The 23,165-nt window shown below is 36.5% G+C and overlaps 1 protein-coding gene across 2 annotated transcripts in view; it reads left to right on the top strand.

Annotated features, from left to right (window-relative positions):
• LOC102589034 (brefeldin A-inhibited guanine nucleotide-exchange protein 5) overlaps positions 1-23,165 on the top strand; it is a 43,838-nt gene that overhangs the window by 8,520 nt on the left and 12,153 nt on the right. For both annotated transcript variants that reach the window (XR_367693.2, XM_006353071.2), the window contains exons 5-25: positions 55-113; positions 4,673-4,730; positions 4,810-4,894; positions 5,006-5,212; positions 5,312-5,370; positions 5,476-5,545; positions 5,619-5,687; positions 9,713-9,835; positions 9,939-9,992; positions 10,076-10,158; positions 14,216-14,312; positions 14,407-14,505; positions 14,604-14,804; positions 14,968-15,078; positions 15,165-15,349; positions 16,328-16,954; positions 17,165-17,582; positions 19,715-19,954; positions 20,038-20,161; positions 20,270-20,418; positions 20,864-21,217. Coding sequence is in view for 1 of the 2 variants with exons in the window: in XM_006353071.2 (XP_006353133.1) it covers positions 55-113; positions 4,673-4,730; positions 4,810-4,894; positions 5,006-5,212; positions 5,312-5,370; positions 5,476-5,545; positions 5,619-5,687; positions 9,713-9,835; positions 9,939-9,992; positions 10,076-10,158; positions 14,216-14,312; positions 14,407-14,505; positions 14,604-14,804; positions 14,968-15,078; positions 15,165-15,349; positions 16,328-16,954; positions 17,165-17,582; positions 19,715-19,954; positions 20,038-20,161; positions 20,270-20,418; positions 20,864-21,217 (3,472 nt within the window). In the remaining variant the exon portion in view is untranslated. The remainder of the gene's footprint in view (positions 1-54; positions 114-4,672; positions 4,731-4,809; positions 4,895-5,005; positions 5,213-5,311; positions 5,371-5,475; positions 5,546-5,618; positions 5,688-9,712; positions 9,836-9,938; positions 9,993-10,075; positions 10,159-14,215; positions 14,313-14,406; positions 14,506-14,603; positions 14,805-14,967; positions 15,079-15,164; positions 15,350-16,327; positions 16,955-17,164; positions 17,583-19,714; positions 19,955-20,037; positions 20,162-20,269; positions 20,419-20,863; positions 21,218-23,165) is intronic.

Below are 23,165 nucleotides of genomic sequence, written 5' to 3'. Positions count from 1 at the left end.
ATATTTTAACTTAATATTTCTTGAATGATAAATCTTTTGAGGATTTCTATGCAGTACGACTCTTCAGGTTCTGAAGGTACTTCTTACCGCTGTAGCATCCGCCAAGTTTAGAGGTATGCAACTTTTGAAAGAGAGATTCCTTTCTTCACCTTTTGTTACTCTTGAGTCTTGTCCCAGCTTACTTTATGTCTTTACCCTCCTTCTATCTTGAGTTCGTTCCAGATTCCTCGACTGGTTAATTTTATATATGTAGAAGTCCAACTTTATGTAAACTAGGATTACCTTTGTCCCATTATCTTTAAAGTTTGCATTGTCCCATATTTTTTTATGACACCATTCACTACTAATAGTTTTACTTTAATTTTCATAACTTTTGATAATTTAGATTTATTTAGTAAATAAAAACTAGCTTGGATGTGATGTGCTTATTCAATTTTTGTTTTAAAATTTTCTTTCACCATTACGTATAAAATATATGTAGGTCAAATTAACATCTTAAACTCTGTCAAAATTCGTCATATGAAATAAGATGGAGTAGTATTATTTTACACTCCTTTGTATTCTAATGACATCATTTTTGTCGGTGGTAAACTTACAAAGGGCTATAATCGTAGTGATCCTCCTATTCAACTACTTAGACCATTTTCAAGCACCTCATCTTTTTCGGGGCGTCCAAAGATTTGATCTTTTTGTATGATTTTTCTTCCACTTCTCTTTCCAATGTTTTTCAACTATAAAAATCCTTTATTGATTAACCCATAAACTGACCTAGGTAAATCCATGAATTCCATTGGATCATTCCTTCTCTGACTAAGCATATGAATCATGAATTGTTCTTATAAGATGATTCAATACTTTGTATTGAAAAAATCTTCAAGGATCAAGCAATCCTTTTCCTTCTTACTTCATAAAAATAAATTTAAAATACCATAGTATATCTTTCCACAATTCGGAGGAAAAAGACAGTCTGATCGAATACTTTTAAGGTAGGATTTTTTTATATTTGAGATTATCTACTATCATCCCTTTTAGAAAATCTAAAGTTCTCTGTCTCAAAACTTAAATAAGTCTAAAATTCAATTAAAAAAAAATTAAAAAATAGGGGATTGAAAATGGAAGTCACTTTCTCGGAATATTTTTGTGAGTAATCTGGGTTTTCTTTAATTTTGATTTTTTCAAATATTACATTTTCATGATAAAAAGTTATTTGTGGTCCTCTTTAGTTTCCAACAACAATAACCACTAGCTCTTAATTTAAAAATATTTGTGTCTGCTATATGAATCCTCGCAAATATAAGATAAAATGGCTAGAGAAAGGGAGTCTCCTACTTCTTTCTAGAAGCGAATAAACTCAAAGAGACATCTTACAAACATGCTTTAGCTTGGCCAACCTTGACATAGAAGAAAGCTGCTACAAAATGAAGGCGTGAAAGAATCTAGACTCAATCTTTCGAATGAACATACTCGGAAAAGAATTTTCTAAAGACATGTCTTGTGAGGAAGTTTGCTAGTTGGATGGGATCATCAAACATGGTTGCTACTTGAGCTGCAGAGGCTTGGAGAATGGAGAAGGGGCTAAAGGTGTCAAAGCTGAGAGACTCAATCTTATTGTTCCTGTTCACATCAAAACTAGAAGCTGCGATGGTGTTTGAGGAGGGACATAGGTGGATGAACGGAGAGTTTCTGAGGCCGGACAGATGGCATGACAACTCTGGTTGTGTAAAGGGGAGGGCCAAAGAGGGGTATGCTGCGATCAAAATTGTTAGGAGTTCCGATTCACCTATGGTGTGTGAACTTGTTCAAGAAGGCAGAAGATTTTGCTGCAGTTTCGTGGATGTGAGGTGTTGTATGGGTGATATGTCAAGAGCTAAGGTGTATGTTAAAAATGGTAGGTTGTGGGTGAGGAGCGGGGGGGGGGGGGGGGGGGGTGGGTGATTCCAATTTCAATGATCTCTAAGGATGGATGTAGGAGTTTTAGGGTACGGTTATACCCATAATTCTTCCTTAAAGTGTTGGAGTATTCTGGGCAGGGGAGGGGAAACGAAGAAGGGAGAGGGAGAGGGAATAGGGAAGGAGGAGAGGGGAAGATAGAAGGGAGGGAGATGCGAGGAGGAGAGTTTGGCCTAGTAAAAAATAGGTCCTTTGCCATTTATGGAATGACGGAGCTGGGAAAGATGAAGGAGATTTCAAATTGGTGACCTACAAAAATAGAAACAAGAGGGCAAAAGGATTATTTTACCCTTGGTTAACTGAGAAAGGGTAGAAAAAAAAATCAGGACCGGTTCAATAGCAGAGAAATGGCTAAATGGACTGGGTCGAACTGAAGAAACCCTAACAAAGCATCCAACTCATACTCGCAACCAGCCAGCGAAAGGGAAGAATTCGATGGGTGTGATTTCACATCAAGGGGCTTGGAATACCTCTACCATTGTAATACCTCTAAGAATGAGCCTTGTTTGAAAGACAGAAGGGTTTGAGGGCAGTGTTCACCTTCCCTATGTGATTCTGGCGAGGTCAATGACTCGATGGCCAGAAAAGTGATTTTGGTGACCTTGAAAATGGTAAGAAAAGGGTGGGGTCTGGTCGGAACAGTTTTGTAAGGACTGGTGGGGGATTGGTTTTCACTGAAAAAGGCATATGAAGGGTACTGTACTTGCAAACAGCAGGGCCAGTTTTCTGCTGGCCAGATTTTGACCTCTGGCGACCTTGAAATTAGAGAAATCTAGCTTGGGACTTGCTTGGATGGTACGGACATCTTTGGACCATATTATGGATGGAGGGCATTTTTGTTCATTTCACATAGTTTAAGGGCATTTTTGACCCATTCCATTCAAAATTTTAAGAGTTTACTAATAGCCTCACATATTCTCCTTACAAACACTTAACTAACATTTCACTCTTTTCTTATTCCTCGTGCTAGATCAAACTATAGGACTATTAAGTTTGGATGAATGGAGCATAATTTCAAGTGTATTGTTTTTTGATGACAAAATTTCAAGTGTATTGTTAACTATCACTCAGTTTAACCATGTATAGTTAACACATAATTTCAAGTGTATTGCCAACATCACTCAATTATCCATCTATAGTTAAAATCGTTTAGCTTACATAGTCAAGCAGGTCCAACACAATGTAGTCAATTGCGAAATAACATTGAAACACTTAAGTGTCTGCTTGGACCTTAAGCACAAATACAATTGAAATGTGCACTTTACTGTACATAAGTGCATACTAAAATAAGCCAAGTTGCTCGAACTCGGGTGGGTATTTGATACGTGTGTTGATTTAAATGTCGGATTCTTCAATCACTTATGTTTTAGGATTTGGGGATATGGATCCGAGTGCAGGTACTGGTGCTAGTATGCGGCCAATAAGTGTATATTCCGACATATGAAGTATACATCACAATTAATTAAAATATTGAACTAAACCTAATAAATTTAATTCTTTATAAACACATAATGTGTTATTCATAAGATATATCATGTAATAGCAAAATATTCTCATACTTTGTATAACTATATATATATATATATATATGACATAAACCAAAAAATCAGTCTAAACACTCAGTCAATCTATACTTCTTAGTTATAGATGTAGTCAAAGCAACGAAGGTAAGTTGACCAAATCTGGTGTGGATCCCACACGCACATCGGGTCTACATGGATGCGGCAGTATTGTCAAAGATGCGCTTAAAGTGTCCTTAAGTCCTGAGGCGAGGCTCAAAACGCGTTGAGCGTTTCGCCTCGCTTTATGTGTGCTTCAGTGTCGTCATCAAGGTTCTAGGCATTTTTTTCCTTGCCAATGAGCTCTTCTGAATAGGTGTCACTAAACAATTGATATTTCACTTTATCTTAATCTTTTTTTCAATTTCTTTGTTCATATATTTGCCATTCATGTTTATAGTTATTATTAGTCTTATTACAATTATGTTTCTTTCTCAAAAAAAAGTTATTATTAGCATTGGACTAAACATATATATTTGTATTTTTTCTCCCTTTGCACCTCTTTTCATTAAAGCTCATGCTTTATTTGTGTTTAATGCCCCAACAAACCTTAGAGCTTTTTTGCGCTTTTCGCCTTTGATAACACTGTGCTGCGGCAAGAATTTTGAAGAGTTTGAACAACATAGAGAAAAGTACTATGTAATGCAAAAAAAATTAGCAATATACACTAACAACAATTATATAGACCAAAAAAAATGAAAAAAAACAAGTGAATATATGAAGTAAAAATCATCTCAATCAAATTTAACCATTTTAAATTTTCGGTTCAAATGAAAAAATACTGTTTTAAGTTAAGACTTCAGATCAGTGCCTAATTTTCTTTTCCCCTCTCAAAGACACACTTCGTGAGCATTGAATTCCATGCCTAAGTGCCTTGGTAATTGTACTTAAGTGCTGCCTAAGCAAACAAAGCTCCCGACCTGTGCTAAGTAGTTTCATGGCTTAAGTGTGCCTCGAACAGGCATTTTGGCAACATTGTCCAATGTAAATGACGAAGTACAACATCTCGGGGTACCTTAATGTGTCCACCTTTGTAAAGCTATTGCATGTAACATTGAACATTTATTGCTTATTTGAATTAAAGTTGATAGGAATAGGATTTTCTGCAAGTGGCAAAGAAGAGTCCTTAAACAATTTTTCTGTATGCTTTGTCCAAAATGCAGTTCATGGGGAATCATTGCTCGGAGTTATCAGGGTCTGTTACAATATTGCTCTTAACAGGTATTGGTGTAATCCTTTGTTTGAAGATGATTATTTTATATATCAAATGAAGCTAATAGCAATTTGTTTGGATGTTTAGCAAAAGTCCAATAAACCAAGCAACATCAAAGGCCATGTTGACACAAATGCTTAGTATTATATTCAGACGGATGGAAAATGATCTGGTATGTGAATGAATAGTGGATGAACCAAGTTTTTTGTTTCTTCGTTGAGATGGTAGAGGGGGGAATAATGGATTCTACTTTATAGACCCTTAATAGCTTCTTGCAAATCAGGGTTCTAGTTCACGTGGACCTGTTGCACACCAAGAAACTACTGATACTAGTGGACCAAACGTAAAGGTTGAGGAAGTTTCACATAATGATCCGGAAGATAAAGAAATAACAGAAGGGGGAGATGCACCTAATGTTGTTCAGGCTAAAGATGCATCTGTTGCATCAGTTGAGGAACTTCAGAGTTTTGTTGGTGGGGCTGATATCAAGGTGGACATACCTGAAACTTTACTATTACTAACACGATTACGGTATTGTCATGTAAAAGCTTATGATATGTACCTATTATGACCATTCCTTGGAATACAGGGTTTAGAAGCTGCTCTTGAGAAGGCTGTGCATCTTGAAGATGGTGAAAAGGTCACAAGGTATGGTTTCACAGTTGAGGAAATGATTCTCGTAAAGAGAACTTGTTTTATTGTGATGTTCAACTATAATTTTCAAATCTCGTGACAATTTGTAACTTTAACCAGAGGAATTGAGCTTGAAAGCATGAGTCCTGGAGAGCATGATGCCTTGCTTCTTTTCCGAACCCTTTGCAAGGTTTGCATGACTGGTCATAGATGTAAGGTTTAGGAAATCTGTGAATTTTGTGTTAATAGGAGTGCGTTTGCAGATGGGCATAAAGGAAGACAATGATGAAGTTACTGTTAAGACACGTATTTTGTCCCTGGAGCTACTTCAGGTGAGCTTTCTTCTACAGGCTGTTGAGTCATTGTTTCCGATGGTTTCTTAATGTATTATTGTATAATGCATTGTATTATATTGTATTATGTTGTTAAAATAATGTTTGGATAGGTTGTATTTTTCTGTTGTCATTTCATAACATTTTTCTTGTTTGGTTTGACTATATTGTACTGTACAATAGCTGCTAAGTTTATTAAAATGCCTTCATCACTTTAAATACTTCATCACTTTAAATACTTTATTTATGAACAATTTAAAACTAAAAAAAGAAAAAGATGATCATTAACAAGAAAGTGGAAAGAAGGAGTACCTATATCGTAGCAAGGAGGAGTGCTGATGAAAAAGGTGGGGCATAAATATGAGGAAGACAAAATATGGTAAATCATATCATATATATATATAAAAGAGAACCCTAGACCCGCCTATATGGCGCCACCACAAATCATGATTTCCTTTTAATTTATTTATTTCCAAAACTAGCCTTCCCTTTCATGAAATTTGTGACTTTTATGAAAAGTTGTGACTTTTATGAAGAGTTGCGACTTTTATGAAAAGTTGTGACTTTTATGAAAGGTTGTGACCTTTTCAAAAGGTTGCAACTTTTTCAAATAGTTGTGACCTTTCCGATAAGGCACAACAAACATTTGTTCACACGACCCTTTGTTGTCTATAAATAAAGGGATTTCCTCTCATTTTAAAAACAATTCTGAACTTCTTCTTTTTCTTTTTCTTCTGCACAATTAAATATTCGTGTACTTTGCTCATGTTGAGTTGCTCACTAACACCATTGCTTATGTTACAGATCCTGGTATTTTTTTTACAGTCATAAATTTATGCTTATGTTATTAAGGATAAATGATATGATGTTATAATTTTCATTTTCCTTTACATTATTGATGTTCGTTACAACGTAATCTTGTATGTAAAATAATATAGTGTTTTAGTTTTAATGACGGATAGGTTTTAAGTATTATTTTATAAATTCTGTGATATTAAATTCCCGCGCGAAGCGCGAGTAATTTTACTAGTGATATTATAAAGTAAAGTAAAGTAAGGGGTACAATGAGATTTTTTATATAATAGTAAGCGCCAAATGTGAAATAGAACTAATGCAGGAATCTAACCACACCAAATTAGTTGTTACGTAAAATGAGTCTTCTCATTGTTAAATAACAGTAGATTTAACAATACAATACAATATGAACACAGAATCCAAGCAAGCATATAGTGTTTCTAGCTTAAGTGCCCATTTGGAGAATATTTGGTCAACAACAACATAAATTCCACAAGTGTGGGGTCTGGGGAGGGACCATACCCCTATCTTGTGGAGGTAAAGAGGTTGTTTTCGGAGGGCCCTTAGCTCAAGTACAACATATCAAAATTGGTATGAAAAAGGAAAATGATGGTGGAGAAACAAATCAACTAACCAGGAAACGATAACTCCAAAATAATGCGATAACCAAAACATAATCAACAAGTGATGGTGGAAGTAAAAGGAAGACACCATAAGAATATGGCTAAACCCCTCAAAAACCAAGAAACACTCCTTACCTATTAACCTTCTACCCTAATATGTGACCTCCACACCCTCCTTTCTAAGGTCATGTCATTAGTAATTTGGAGCTGCGCCATATCTTGTCCAATCACTTCTTCCCATTACTTTTTTGGCCTACCCCTACCTCTACGTCTCCTCGTACCCAATATATTCAACCTCTCGCACCTCCTCACCGGGGCATATGCGCATCTTCTCTTCACATGTCCAAACCATCTTAGTCTTGGAAAATATTTGGTTGAAGTTGAAAAAATGAGTATGTAAATTTGAAGTTGTGTTAAATTGGGCATGAATTTTACTTGAGAAACATAGTTAATCCCTCGTGAGTGAAAACCAATATATACTAGCATCTCTCTCGTGTTTTGTTGGTGTAGGATTTTCTTGGACTGTTACATACACCTTTTATTAGGGACTCTGCATCATAGTTGAGGTTTGTCCCCACTAAGTCCTCAATGATGTAGGATTCAGTGTTATCAAAGGCGAAAAGCGCAAAAAAGCTCTAAGGTCCGTGAGGGCTTTAAGCGCAAAGCGCAAATAAAGCGTGGGCTTTAATGAAAAAAGGCGCAAAGGGAGAAAAGAACACAAATATATATGTTTAGTCCAAGACTAATAATTATTACATGACAAATATAATGACCAAAAAAATTGAAAAAAATAATATGATAAAGTGAATTATCAATTATTTAGTGTCACTTCTTCATACGAGGCTCATTGGCAAGGAAACGTTTGCCTTAGATACTTGATGACGACACTGAAGCGCACATAAAGCGAGGTGAAGCGCTCAACACGTTTTGAGCCTCGCTTCAGGGCTTAAGCGCACTTAAAGCGCGCCTTTGATAACACTGGTAGGATTTGCCTAGGCTCAATTAATACTCTGAGGTTTGCTCCACGGTTTCACCATTCCATTGCCCAAGATTGGATACAAAGTGACTTTGATGCCATATGCAATAACCCAACTCACTAATGAATAAAGATATAGTTTGTTTTTGGACTAGGGTCGCACAGTTTTAAACGCTTCATTGGGTATAAGGAGTTCTTCCTTATACCAATGCCGATGTGGCATCTGCCTAGGGTGTTATAGAGGCATATACTCAGATTTAATCACCAACATTGCTTCTTCATCTTTTTCATTTTAGCCTTTTCCACAAATATCTATTGGTAGTCATTTCTATGCTCACTTCAGTTTCGATGGTGGGCTATCATGATTTCTGATCACATCTCACGTTGAGTTTACTAGTTTTAAGTTAACGTGCTATCTTTTTTTTTTTGAAACTGGTAATGTTGTATTCCTCGGCATTAAGGTATGCTCGAGACCTCCAAAAAGGTAGTAACAAGCTAAAACAAGAGACTAATTACAGTAATCATAAAAGATCTACTAATTGTTCAGCATTTTCTATACAAATTTCTTTACACCAAAAGTAGAAAGTTGCAATGCAGCTAGCTCCCTTTGATTTTCTGAATGTTGTTAACTTTGAATTGTAAAAGGGAGTTTCAGGACAAACGCTACCTGGAAAACTTGTAGAAACAGCATTTGCAATCTGAAGCTCACTGGAGATAGAGCAGATATAACTTTTCCATTCCCCATAACCAATTTTAGACTAGTAAATCTAAGTCCCTAAAAGAATATCAAAGAAAGTTGAAGCTGTCTGGTTCTGAAGCGGATCCAGAGCAGCAAGGAGGTGAACTTTAAACTGAACTAGTGGGAAGTGAAAGCTTGAAGTTTTATAATGAAAGAGGCTTAATGCTATTGCTGGGGTTGATTTCTTGTTTGAAAATGGAAATTTTCTTTATATTATATCAGTTTGTAGTCCAAAAAAAAACTAAAAAAGAAAAACTCATGTATTAAGTTCTTTGATCTACATAAGAAACTTGGAGATGCTGGTTGACTTATTTTAAAAAAATAATGAGTGAATAGAACTAGGAAGGGCTGTAAATTTTTCAAGATTAGTTGGTTTTTTTTTTCTTTTCGAAATCAAGTATCATAGGAAGGGCTGTTGTCAACAGATGGTATGGGCGACCTTCAAAATGCTTTTCTAGCCCTAAATTAAATACTTTTGCTGGATATATTCTTTTAAGCATTTTTCTTGTACAACAGTTGTCATATTCTCTTCCTTGTTGCTCGTCTCTTTCTTCATCACCGGGATTCTTTTGAGCGTAAATCTTTTTTTTTTGAAACTGGGAACTTCTTTTGAGAGTAAATCTTAACGATCATACTCTTGACCTCTTAGGTGAAATTGACTGGAATCCTTGTCTTCTGCTAAATTATTTTTTGCATCATACTTTTTCTATCGTTTTGGTGCAAGATGGCAATTGTAAATGATGTTGAAGGCACATATTTGATTTTATCAGCTTACTGCAATTCATGTAAAACCTTAGCAGTATTTTACACCAGCATTTGCTTAGCGCTGGTCTCAATCAATGAAACTTTGCTTACTTATCAAAAAATATATTTTTTCTCAATGAAACCGCAGGGTCTTTTGGAGGGCGTTAGTGATTCATTCACGAAAAACTTTCAGTTTATGGACTCCATCAAGGCTTATCTTTCATATGTTTTACTAAAAGCATCAGTTTCACAGTCACCTACAATATTTCAGGTTAGTAATTTTGCTTTCTGAAACTATACACTCGTGTTATTGATATTCTTTTGAAATTTTTCAGATTTTTAACTCGCTAACAACTGTCCACATAATTTGGCAGTATGCTACAGGAATTTTCTCAGTCCTATTATTGCGATTCAGGGAATGTCTCAAGGTACACAGTGTTTACACTTCCTATTGAGATTTAGCTATCTATTTCAAAATTTGAGAGGTTGCAAATTAAAATTTGATTTTCAGGGTGAAATTGGTATCTTCTTTCCCTTAATTGTCCTACGTCCGCTGGATGGCACAGACCTAAATGCAAAAATAAGTGTTCCACGGTATGATTTTTGCTTAAATGTACATAGTTCATTATATAGCTTTTGCACTTGTTAACTTCACCGTGCCTTTTACTTTTTCCAAGTAATAGAGTCCCACCGAACTACATGAAATACTCAATATTCTCAATCTTTATGTAGTTCATGAACTTGATTGATACATTTGAAGGATGTGTACGTTTCATCCTACGGACTATCAGGATGGTGTTGCAAAAATTGACCGACTGCACTAAATTAAAAGAAAAGTAAAAAAAAAATATTCGGGGATGTAATAGTTCAACTTACCAACTAATCTGCTATAGAATCTTGGATAAACTAAGATTCTTGTCCTGAAAATAGCTTGACATTAGGGTCTGTAGGTGAATCAATTGATATACTCAGTCATGCTTGTTTCATTCACAATATCGGGACATATTCCTTGATGAGATGATCACACCTGATGTATGAACGACGTATATGTCCAAAAGGTACTTAAGTTGTTTTTACCTTATCAAAAATAGTACTTAAGTTGTTCTTAGGTCCCTCTCTGGAAGTGAGTGAAGTGCCTTAGGCCTCATTAATTTTGCATTGAGATTAAGACATCTGAATGTACATTTGAATGATTAAGATGTTGTTTCTAAATCTGAACACTGAATGATTAAGACAGTTGGTTTTTCAACATCTGAATGTGCATACTTAATTGATTTTTAAACATGGTAAATATACAATTCAAATAAAAGTAATTAAATGTTAGAAAAGTATATATATATATATACTTAAAATAAAATCATTATTTGATTAACCAATGAAATATTTATGTTTGCTAGTGATGGTAGAGATGGTTTGTGGTGGTGGTGGTGATAATTGTCAGGGTGGGGGTGGTTGGTGTTATAGTTACTAATGCTATGGTGGCGGTTGGTAGTGGTGGTGGTGGTTGATGTTAGAAGTTGGCGGTGTTGGTGGTGATGGTGATGGTTGAAGAATGTGTGGTGGTTAACCGTGGTGTTGGTGGTAGTTGGTTGCGGTGCTAGTTGTGATGATGGAGATGGTTGGTAGTAAGGATTGACCCCAATGGTTGTAGTGGTTGATAATGGTGGCGGCGGCGGTGGTGGTAGTGGATATAATTATAATGATGGAGGTAGAAAGTGTCTTAGTGAATGAGTAGTGGTTGGCAGCGGTGTTGGTTTGCGGTGCTAGTTGTGATGATGGAGGTGGTTGGTAGTGAGGATTGACCCCAATGGTTGTAGTGGTTGATAATGGTGGTGACGGCGGTGGTGGCAGTGGATATAATTATGATGGAGGTGGTAAGTGTCTTAGCGACTGAGAGTAGTGGTTGGCAGCAGTTTTGGTTGCTACTGGTGGTTGTGATGGCAGAGGTGGTTGGGGTTGTGAGGGTAGATGTGGTTAGTGGTGGTGGTTGGTGATTGTGAATAGAGTGGTGGTGAAAATTATCTGCACAAAAATGCCTCTTAATGATATTAAGACTTTGTGCAAGATCTTCATGATCTAGACTTATTCATACCAAAATAAGTGCATAACAAATGAGGCCTAGTGTCTGAATGCTTTGTTGGTCGTCTTCTGTAATAGCTTTCATCCACAAAGCGCGCCCCTGATAATTGTGTCTTTCCAACAGATAGAGCGAAGAGTGCATAAGGAGGGTGGCCCAGTGGTTTGGGCTTGGGACTTCCATGTTGGAGGTCTCAAGTTCGAAACCACTTGCCAGCGAAAGCAAGGGGTTTGCTTCTGGGTCAAGCTCGTCGCACCGGTATTGCCTAGTGCGGGTTACCTCTCCTATGTGGTTTGCGAGCTATTGCATAGGTGCGGGGGTTTTACCCTGTGTGCACCCAAAGGGTAGCGGCTGCGGGTTTCCCTTGTCATCAAAAAAAAAAGAGCCTAGGCTTGTCGTAGATAAGAGTTGTATACGATAAGTTTGAGTTTTGAATGAAATAGGGTTATTCTATCATCCGCCTTCCTCAGATGAGACCTCCTCCCTAATGTGCCATATAGCTACTTTTGCGTGTCTGGTACAGCATGGTTCCACTCTGTAAGAACCCTGAATCAGTCTCTTGAAGCTCATCCTTTTCATCATAAAGGATCCGCTTAGAGACCGACCTTGTGTAGAGCATTGATATAAAACAAAATGTCCTGACTTAATATTGACTGATCCAAAATGCTGACCTACATAATTGAAACATCCAACCTAAGCTAGTGGAGACTTTTTCAAATCATAAAGTGACCGTCTGTGTTGACATACTATACCATACTTTGCTTGGGTACAAAATTAGATGGTTGCTCCATATTGACCTCTTCCTTAATGTTATTTTGGAGAAATTCATTCTTGACTGGCTTCGCATGCTACCTTGTGGATAGTTTGAGGGAGAAGGACGGGAGCCTTTGACAAAGTGGAGAACTCCTTTCACCTTCATGATCTTTGTTTTATGTATGTTGGTGCTCACAGGATATATCTAGCAGTGTAGATGAGCTGATCTGTGTATATGGATAAACTGAATTCTGGTTGTCTGGCAATAATTGATACATCTTTATTTGGAAATCTATTCTGTTTTCCTCTCTCTATAAATTAAGCTTGTAAAAAACTCAAACAAGCTGCCAAGCATTATTAATAAGAAATATGTGATGAATTTTGCATGATTGAGGAATAGCCTCTTATCCCTTATTTCTTCTTGGTGCATCCGTGTGGTTCCTTTATGTATAGATGATTGGGTGTCATCCGTAGAAAACCATATCTTTTTGTAGGTCTTCTACTTTTTGGTATACTTCGTGAATACAAAGTTACAAACATCCCTTTATTGTTTCATGTTGTTAATATAATCATTACCTTACATAAAATAAAAGAAATATCACATGAACTTTCCTTCCAAAAAACGAAAGGAAACTTCACATGATCTAAAATCTTCAAGCAAGAGAAAAATATGGAAATGAAATCTTGTGGTGCGGTAGATAGTGGAGAAAATATTTTATGGGTAAAAAGGAAGGATAAATAATAGAAGCATTAGAGTTCCCATGTCATCAAGTAAACTAAGCAGTGTGGAACTGAATCTACAAAAGGCCGTCTCTTTTTCTTTTTTTTTTCCATCAAGTAACTATAAAAACTCAGCCTCATTCCTTTAGAGTCTCATGCTTAAAAATATAGTTCGATTTCCTGAAATATTTTGAGTTGAAACGATTGTTAAGTTAACACATTGACTTTGTCAATATTTTTTTAGGAAGAAAAGTTGCCAATTTTTTTTGAAAAAGAAACTTAAGCCCTATCTGTAAACACTGTAATATGACTATATAATATCCACTCCAACTTATCAAAGAAATGAATAAAAACCTAGTCCCTAACTCGGAGAAATATAATACAACATATGAACGTGTAAAACCAATTTAATATCCTGAAAAACCAACCAAAATATACAAATTGAATCAGATCTCTAGATTTCTATAATGCGAAGTGCAAACCTAACATAGCTTGCTTGTATGATATGTCCTGTTTCTTTCACTTATTAGAATGCAATGTTCACGCATCATCTTGGATATGATATCTGTCACAAACCACTTCTTCACAATTCTATGATATTACCTTTTTGTACAAGTTCGACATTCGGGAAGTAAACAATATTATAGAAGTTGAAAATATGATGGCATCAGCACCCAAGGATGTGGTATAATGGTCAATGAAGTGGGAGAATAACCATGAGCTCGAAGGTTCGAAGCCCCAATGAAGGCAAAGAAAACACTAGATGATTTCTTTGCATCTCCCTAATTTTTGGTGGCATAGTAACCCGACACTGTGCAGTGCTGGTGGGAGATAGCAAGTATTCAGTGGAATAGTCGTGATGTACTCAGGCTGACTAGTACACACCATCATAAAGAAAGTGATGACACCACACTAGCATTAAATTGTTTAGAGCTATCAAATTAAGGTCTTTTTTTTAAGAACCCAGATAAAAATTAAGAGAATCTCATGGTATTATCAAACAAAGTTGCATAGATGGGTTACCCTGGCCTTGTGTCAATCACTGCATGCATGCAAGCTAGAACAAAAACATTACAATCTTTGTCGTTGCTGTCTTTGCAGGATGCTAGAGAAAGTTTGCAAGAATTCCCAGATGCTTGTTGACCTTTATGTGAACTATGATTGTGATCTTCAAGCACCTAACTTATTTGAGCGAATGGTCTCTCTCTCTCTCTCTCTGCAGTGGGTTGGCTTTGCAATATCTTGGTTATTGTATGACCCAAATGTCCCCTCTCTATTTGTTTTACTTATAGGTTACAACATTATCCAAAATTGCACAAGGAACGCAAAATGCTGAGCCAAATTCAGTTGCCACATCCCAGATAGCGTCAATCAAAGCATCCTCTCTTCAGGCATCTCTTTAGAATACCCTCTTCTTGAGATTTTGTTGGAATTTCAATATTATACTTCACCCTTACACTTTCTTTTGTGCTGCTCTTGACCTTTATAGTGTCTTGTAAATGTGCTAAAATCTCTTGTCGAATGGGAGAAGCGTTGGTCAGAGTCAGAAAGGCTGAGCAATAGGAATCAGTCTTCTGAAGATGAAACTTTAAAGGGAGACTCTGATAAGATGAGAGACGTGGATGATTCACCCAGTAATTTTGAGAAACTGAAAGCCCACAAATCTACTGTTGAAGCAGCTATTTCTGAAGTATGTCTTTTTGACCCATTCTCATAGAAAATGAGGAAATTATCAGTCTTTGATTCTTCTGTTTTATTATCTATTTGGATAAAGTATCTGCTTGCTGCTGCCTTTATTTACTGTATGTGCTTGGGATGGATTATTAATGTTTGGTTTCTTCGAAATAATGCAGTTCAATCGAAAACCCACGAAGGGAATCGAACATCTAATATCAAATGGGCTGGTTGAGAACTCACCAACTTCGGTTGCTCAATTTCTCAAAAGTTCTCCTAGCTTGGACAAGGTGAAATATCATTTATGCCCGTTTTGTTCCTCTTTTGCCTCTCTAAATTGACTTGTAGAAAAATTCTAACTGTACTGGAGTTTCAGGCTATGATTGGTGACTACTTGGGTCAGCATGAGGAGTTTCCTGTGGCTGTCATGCATGCTTATGTTGACTCTATGAATTTTTCTGGAATGAAATTTGATTTGGCAATTCGTGAATTTCTTAAAGGGTTCCGGCTTCCCGGGGAAGCTCAGAAGATAGATCGCATTATGGAAAAGTTTGCAGAGCGGTAGGTACTCATTTAATGTTCCCAATATCATTGAGATGTCGTCCTTCTGTCTATGCCTTATGCACACATTTGTTGACCACTGGGAATTTGTCCCCGTTTTTTAATCTTTGAGATATTGTCCTTTTGTCATAATACATATGAAAATATTATTAACCAGATAGAAGTGCCGAGGATAAACAAAAAGCAGAGTAATTGAGAGTCTTTGAACATGATTAAGCTCTGCCACGCATGCTCTTTGGCTTAAGAACAGTGAAATCTCCTTCTGCATCATGTCTGAGTCCTCAAATAGACTGATCCATGGAGTTCTGTACAGTGCCGCACAATTAGTATAAGGCCAAGCACTAAATCATCCAGTGGTTTTTTAATGCTGTTATTGTGGAGCATTCGCTGAATAGTGATGAAATATTTAGTGCTGCATATCTTTGGGCTTAGGGTATGCACAATAACAGACAGATAAGATTGATTATAACCCTCAGACAAATAACCATTGTGAATGATGATAATATGTTTGGGAAAGAGTGTAGATTGACTTTAGCAAGTGGAAATCTGCCCCTTTTTTACTTTAAATGTTGCACGAATTGCATTTGGGCTGAGTTGTACCTTTGTCTACTTGTGGGATCTCATTTGCATTAGTAACAAACTTATTCTTATATTAAAAGAAAAAAAAAGCTTGCTACTGGAAAACGTATATGTTGAAGTTGTCCTTTGTGAAATAAGGGCCAACAATTAGAACTATTTTTATAGACAAGCATATATCTTAATTTATGTCATGTTGAATAGCAAAGAATCGGAGAGAAGTGCCAATGATCAAATCTATTCAATGTAGACGAGGATTAGAAATTGTTATATCATTAGCCACTTGATTTTTGTAATAGGTGTTTCTGAAATACATGATAGATGAATTACTTGCATTGGTAATCCAAATGCATCATTCATAACAATGTCTATTGCTTGGGCTGAACACTATTCTTTTAACAGTTACTGTGCGGACAATCCCGGTTTATTCAAGAATGCAGACATAGCATATATTCTAGCATATGCAGTTATAATGCTGAATACAGATGCTCACAACCCATTGGTCTGGCCAAAAATGTCGAAGGATGATTTTATACGTATAAATGCCACTGATGAAGCAGAAGATTGTGCTCCAAAGGAACTGCTGGGGGAGATCTATGATTCAATTGTTCAAGATGAGATAAAGATGAAAGATGATCCTGTTGGCCTAGCAAAAAGTAGCAAGCAGAAGCCTGAAGCTGAGGAGAGAGGACATCTTGTCAATATTCTCAACCTTGCACAGCCTAGAAGGAGATCTTCAGTTGACCCAAAATCCGAGAGTGAGGCTATCATCAAGCAGACACAGGCTATTTTCCGAAATCAAGGAGGAAAAAGAGGAGTTTTTTATACTTCACACAATACCAAACTTGTACGTCCAATGATTGAAGCTCTAGGGTGGCCACTGCTTGCCACTTTAGCTGTTCTTATGGAGGAAGGAGATAACAAAGCACGGGTTAGTGTGTGCATGGAAGGATTTAAAGCTGGAATACACATCACACATGTTCTCGGGATGGACACCATGCGATATGCATTTTTGACAACTCTTCTTAGGTAATCTCTTGGGCATATCTGTTAATTTCACTCTTTCAGTGCAATAAACTGTTTTGATAATTGAAGCATCTTGGACCATTTTAGTATTTACTTCCCGAAAAGTTAGCTCTTTTGTCTTTTATATTCTGGGGCAGGGGTTTGGTGATGGATGAGGATAAATTTATGCTTTCCTGATTAGAGACTGAAACAACCTTAACAATTTCTTTGCAGACTTAATCTTTTACATGTACCAAGGGATATGAAAAGTAAAAATGTGGAAGCACTACGGACTCTTCTGGCTATATGTGATTCAGATGCTGAAGCTTTGCAAGATACATGGATTGCGGTGCTTGAGTGCATTTCCCGGCTTGAGTTTATAGTAACTAATCCTTCAATGGCTTCAACAGTTATGCAAGGATCTAACCAAATTTCCAGAGATGCTCTGCTTCAATCTCTTAGAGAGTTGACTGGAAAACCTACTGAGCAAGTATTCGTGAATAGTGTTAAATTGCCCAGTGAATCAGTGGTTGAATTTTTCAGTGGTTTGTGTAAAGTCTCAGCTGAGGAATTAAGACAATATCCTGCACGTGTTTTCAGCTTGCAAAAACTTGTTGAGATCAGCTATTACAACATGGCTCGCATTCGAATGGTAATTGCTCCACCCATTCAAATGATATTAGTGTTGGGTAAATTCTTAACATTGACCTGATAAGTGATTTGGCTGTATCATTTAGTTATCCATCTCTTTACCTCTTGTTGCCTAGTGCTACACAACTCTTATGACAACTAGTGCTAGTGTAGTTCTAATTGTGGCTCAAGGGATAGTCATACTAACTGCAAATTTAATGTATTTCACATATGTAATTTACTGTGCATGTGGAATTATTTTCTGTTCGTACTTGATTTACTAAGAGGGAGAACTAACAAAGTCAGCCTTTTTATAAACTCATAAATGCAAAATTCTTATCTATTCTTTACTTGTCTTTTACTCTTAGTTTTAGAAGGTTTAAATTCAATGTCTCTTGGGATGTTTGTTTTCATGTCTAGTGTTCTTTTTTATTTTTACTGTAGATCTACTCTGGTGGCTACTGGATATTTTATTTCAAAATGAATATATATTTGACTTTTTTATGATGTTTGCATGTGTCTTGGGAGGTTTTATCCTGCAGGTGATTTATGTTAATGCCAAAGTGGAGCTCACTCGAATATATGCCATCATGAAATTTCAATCATATTTCTTAATTATTCTAATTTAGTGCTTTACTTTAGAAACTTTTTTTTTTGATGAAGTAGTAATATAAATGTCATCAAGAAGATGCATATGGCAGAATAGTTACAAAAGAGTGAGATTGTCATCTCTGTTACAATGAGACCCATGCTAAGGATAACAGAGCTAATAAGGTCCAAAAATTTCTAATGAGAACCTACAAGTGATAGACTATCCCAGCTACATAAATCTGAAAGACATCTAGCCTTACGGGAGTGGTTTGGAGTTGATAGTCCATCAAAACATATTCTATTCCTCTCATCCAAACACACCAAAAAAGTACTAACAGGAATCATATTTCAAACTTGTCTGGTGAATTTATCAACTTTCCAAGCAATCCAACTAATGCAGGCATCCTTGATACTGTCAGGCATGACCCATCTGAAGCCAAAAATTGTAATTAACATGTTTAGCTAGGAATCCACTTCAAATGGAAGAATTCTTTTGATTAAAGGAACAAAGAAGTAAACTAAAAATGATGTGGAGAAACACTTTTAATAAGCGTGAAGTTATCTGAAATAGAAGTTCTTCTTGAATCTTGAAGGAGGCATGCTCTTCCCACTTATAGTTGTTTACTTTTGGCTAATATTGATATCATTGGTATATTAACAATTAGTATTTTGATAGAACAATTTTTTGAGAAAGATTTAGGTAGAACATTTGTTTTGTGTATTGTAACAAACGTTTCTATGGATTTCTCTGATACTTATGTTTCTCAATATTATTGATTTGTTTGCTCTCATACAATGTTATCAAAGGCGCACTTAAGCCCTGAAACAAGGCTCTAAACGTGTTGAGCGCTTCAACTCACTAAATGTGCGCTTCAGTGTCGTCATCAAGGTTCTAAGGCATACTTTTCCTTGCCAATGAGCCTTTCTGAAGATATAACACTAAACAATTGATATTTCACTTTATCCTACCTTTTTTTAAATTTATTTGTTCACATATTTGTCATCATGCTTATAATTATTAGTCTTGGACTAAACATATATATTTATAATTTTTTTCTCGCTTTGCGCCTTTTTTCATTGAAGCCCATACTTCACTTGCGCTTAAAGCCCCAACGAACTTTAGAGCGTTTTTGCGCTTTTTGCTTTTGATAACACTGATCACATAAAGAATGTTATCATCTAATGGGTGCTTTTCCACCTCAAATTGCTACATGGATGACTAGTATTACTGATTAATTTATTCTTTGTACTGTGACAATTTTTTCTATGGATTTCTCTGATGCTTCCTTTTCTCAATATTATTGATTTGCTTGATCACATAAAGAACCTTTGCACCCAAGTGAGTGCGTTTCCACCTCCAATAGCTAATTGGATGACTAGAATTACTAATTCGTTGAACTTCATTTGGCTATGGAGCTTCATCTCTTGTGGTACAATAGGAATCAGCTTAGCATCGATAACTAGTATGAGGTGGTGCATAATTTTGAGAGTGGCAGTGAATTAATTTATTGATGATAACCACCTTGCATTTCCCTAAGATGTTTGTCTGAAATGACATTCCAGGTTTGGGCAAGAATATGGTCTGTTCTGGCTACTCATTTTATTTTTGCTGGGAGCCATCCTGAAGAGAAAGTTGCTATGTATGCCATAGATTCTCTTCGGCAACTTGGTATGAAGTATTTGGAGCGTGCTGAACTTGCCAATTTTACCTTCCAGAATGATATCTTAAAACCATTTGTCGTTCTTATGCGAAGCAGTCGAAGTGAAACTGTAAGGAGACTTATTGTGGATTGCATTGTGCAAGTATGTATGCGTCTTATCTTTTTCTTGAGTTGCTTTTTTTCTTTTTTTGTGGGGGAAATATACTGATTCCTGCATGGTAGCAGATGATAAAGTCCAAGGTGGGAAGTATTAAGTCTGGTTGGCGAAGTGTGTTCATGATATTCACAGCTGCCGCAGATGATGAACTAGAGTCGATTGTTGAGAGTGCTTTTGAGAATGTTGAGCAGGGTATGGAGAGCTTTTTTCATTTTAAAAATTGCTTCTGCATGTTTCTCACTTTTCAGATTCCATTGCAGAAGGCTTAGTTATAGTATTAATGTTGAAATAATGTTGTAGTTATATTGGAGCACTTTGATCAAGTAGTTGGTGATTGCTTCATGGACTGTGTCAATTGCTTAATCAGATTTGCTAATAACAAGACCTCCCACAGAATCAGCTTGAAGGCAATTGCACTACTTCGTATATGTGAGGATCGTCTTGCAGAGGTTTGTTGGCTGGGTCTCACTTAGTTGAGGAGGCCTCCCCTCCTTGTCAATTCCATTTTCATTCATTATTTTATTTTCAATTAGTATTCCTAGTATGCCATGTATGGTTTATGACAGTTGATTTTCCAAGTAGGGGGGGCGGGGGGACCCAAGCAAATGTGTAAATTAACCTTAAATTTGAAAACTTTGTAAGAATCACTATAATGGAATGCCCCAGATAATCTAGCAATTTTATATAAACAAGGTATATCTAACTCTGACAAATGGGATATATGCGATATTTAGGTGACTATTTTCAGGTGTCATATGTAGAGATCTTCTCTTACTTCCGATTACCATCCTCATGCTGGCTATCTGGCGTTCAGTTACATAGTTAAGGCTCTGTTATCCCCTAAAGGAATTGCATAAGATTTTGCTGATCTATTCAGTGTAAAATGAATTTCAGGGTCTTATACCTGGTGGTGCTCTGAAGCCAGTTGACACTACTGAAGATGAGACTTGTGATGTCACAGAGCATTTTTGGTTCCCAATGCTGGCTGGTCTCTCTGATCTGACCTCTGATCCTAGACCAGAGGTTAGAAACTGTGCACTTGAGGTTCTTTTCGATTTGCTGAACGAGCGAGGTGGCAAATTTTCATCCACATTTTGGGAGAACATTTTTCACCGCGTTCTGTTTCCGATTTTTGATCATGTCAGACATGCTGGAAAAGAGAACCTGAGCTCTACTGATGAATGGCCACGTGAAAGTAGCATTCATTCACTCCAATTGCTGTGCAACCTGTTCAACACTTTTTACAAGGTATGAGAAGTGGTTGATAAGGAATGTGTTAATTCTGCTACTTCTGAAAGCTAGATTTTCCTTATTTGATCCATACAATCTGTTTTAAGTTCAAATAATTAAAAAATGATGAGTTTAAGTCCAATTCCCGACCTTCTGTAGAGTAATTATTTGCCTAATGACTTGCATATGTGTGATAGTATGGGCGTGCTTTTAGTGTGATCTTCTGACTTGTTTCTCATCTCCCCAGATCTTACTATGTGGGGGTGTTTCCCCTGTTCTGTCTGTGTTGTTTCATTACTTCCCTGTATGCTTTGGCAACTGTACTAGGCTAAACCAGTGTGCCCATTGGTCTAAAAAACCAAGCTAGTGTGTGAATCAAAGTACTTTGTAATCAATTATTTGACTATTATAACCGTGCACTTGCATCATATTCTTTGTCCAGCATTCTCCAATTTGGATGTTTGCTTTATGGTGTAATCAATTATCTGAATTGCTTGATAAGCTTGTTGCCTGATTCACCAGCATTGGGGGTAGTTACATTTGGAACTGCACTAGGCTAAACTAGTGTGCCAATTGGTCTAATAAACTAAGCTAATGTGTCAATCAATGTACGTTGTACCCATCTGGTGGACCTCCACTCGTGCGAACATAGATTACTTGATACTCATCCTTTTTACCCCCCTCACCTGGGAAAATGTTGTTTTTTAAGCCATTTCACTTACTGTTGAAGTGCTGGTTGTAGATTCTTAGGTTTCTGATGAAAGGAAACAACTTAAAGTAATTTTATACATCTGCTACAATTCCCTTCCATCCAAATAGTAGAATATCATGGATTGCTTTGGCAAAGTGTTAGGAAAATTGTTGAAGATGAATTTGAATAAGAAGGTTTAACTTTTCTCTTTTGTTGATGAAGGTATAAAGTGTCATGGAGCTGTAACTATTGGTTTTTACCGTTTAGAAAGAATCATTTGATTTTTATCAAAATCAAGTTTTCTATCTTGATACGAACTTCTCAAGACTTAATCTACAGTTTGTGATAACACTTATGGTCATTATATTTGCTAAACTTCACGTGTCCATAGGTATTGCACCTCTCAGCCAATTAGACATGTTTCTTTGGATTTGGCACTGAATGTTAATAGATCAGGTAAAAGCAAGTTCCAGCTTTTGTGTGAGGCCCATCATAGATAAATATCACACTCAAGTTCCTTCCACTTCTGGTGCTGTAATCTTATTGCTGATTATTTCACGAAAAGAGAGATGCTTTCTTTTCTCACTTGTTCTCTGTTTAAAGCAGGGGAGGGATGTGGGCCATATTAAGTTGATGTATCTAGGTATAAGTGGAAAGTAGGGTACTTATTTTTGGGTAAGTGGGCAAAATTTTGGACAACCCAAAAAATAGACAAAATAGTTCATTTAGAATCAAAGGATTATCTTTTCCCACTCATGCCACTGCAATATCCGTCTTTTCTGATACACCCTCTGTCCCATTTTATGTGGCACCATTTGACTTGGCATGGTGTTTAACAATAAAAAGGAAGACTTTGTAAACTTGTGGTCTAAAACAATTCTTAGATATTTGTGTGGTTGTAAATCATTTCATTAAAGGTGAAAGGGGAATTTTAAAGTTAAATTGTTTCTAATTATAGTAAGGTGACATTCTTTTTGGGACGGACTAAAAAGGCAAGGGTGTCACATAAAATGGGACAGAGAAGTAAGTAAGATTTTCTAATACTAACCGAATTTTAAACTCCTTTATTCATACTCAAGCTCCCTCTTATAGTATTCGAAGGCTTCTCTATCTACTGCTTTTGGTAACTCCTTATAGCACACAACTCATATTCAAAATTTAGAAATTTTAATCTCTGCGTAGAACCTGATGAGAAAGATAACTTCAGCAGAAGCCTGGTGTTGTGGTGTTGGTCCATGCTTGATGATTGCAAGAACAACAGTCCTGGGCTGAAGA

The sequence above is a fragment of the Solanum tuberosum genome, unplaced genomic scaffold, assembly GCF_000226075.1.
Source record: "Solanum tuberosum cultivar DM 1-3 516 R44 unplaced genomic scaffold, SolTub_3.0 scf00151, whole genome shotgun sequence".
NCBI lineage: Eukaryota > Viridiplantae > Streptophyta > Magnoliopsida > Solanales > Solanaceae > Solanum > Solanum tuberosum.
Note: the sequence above shows the minus strand (reverse complement) of the source record. Positions and strands in the feature narration are given on the sequence as shown.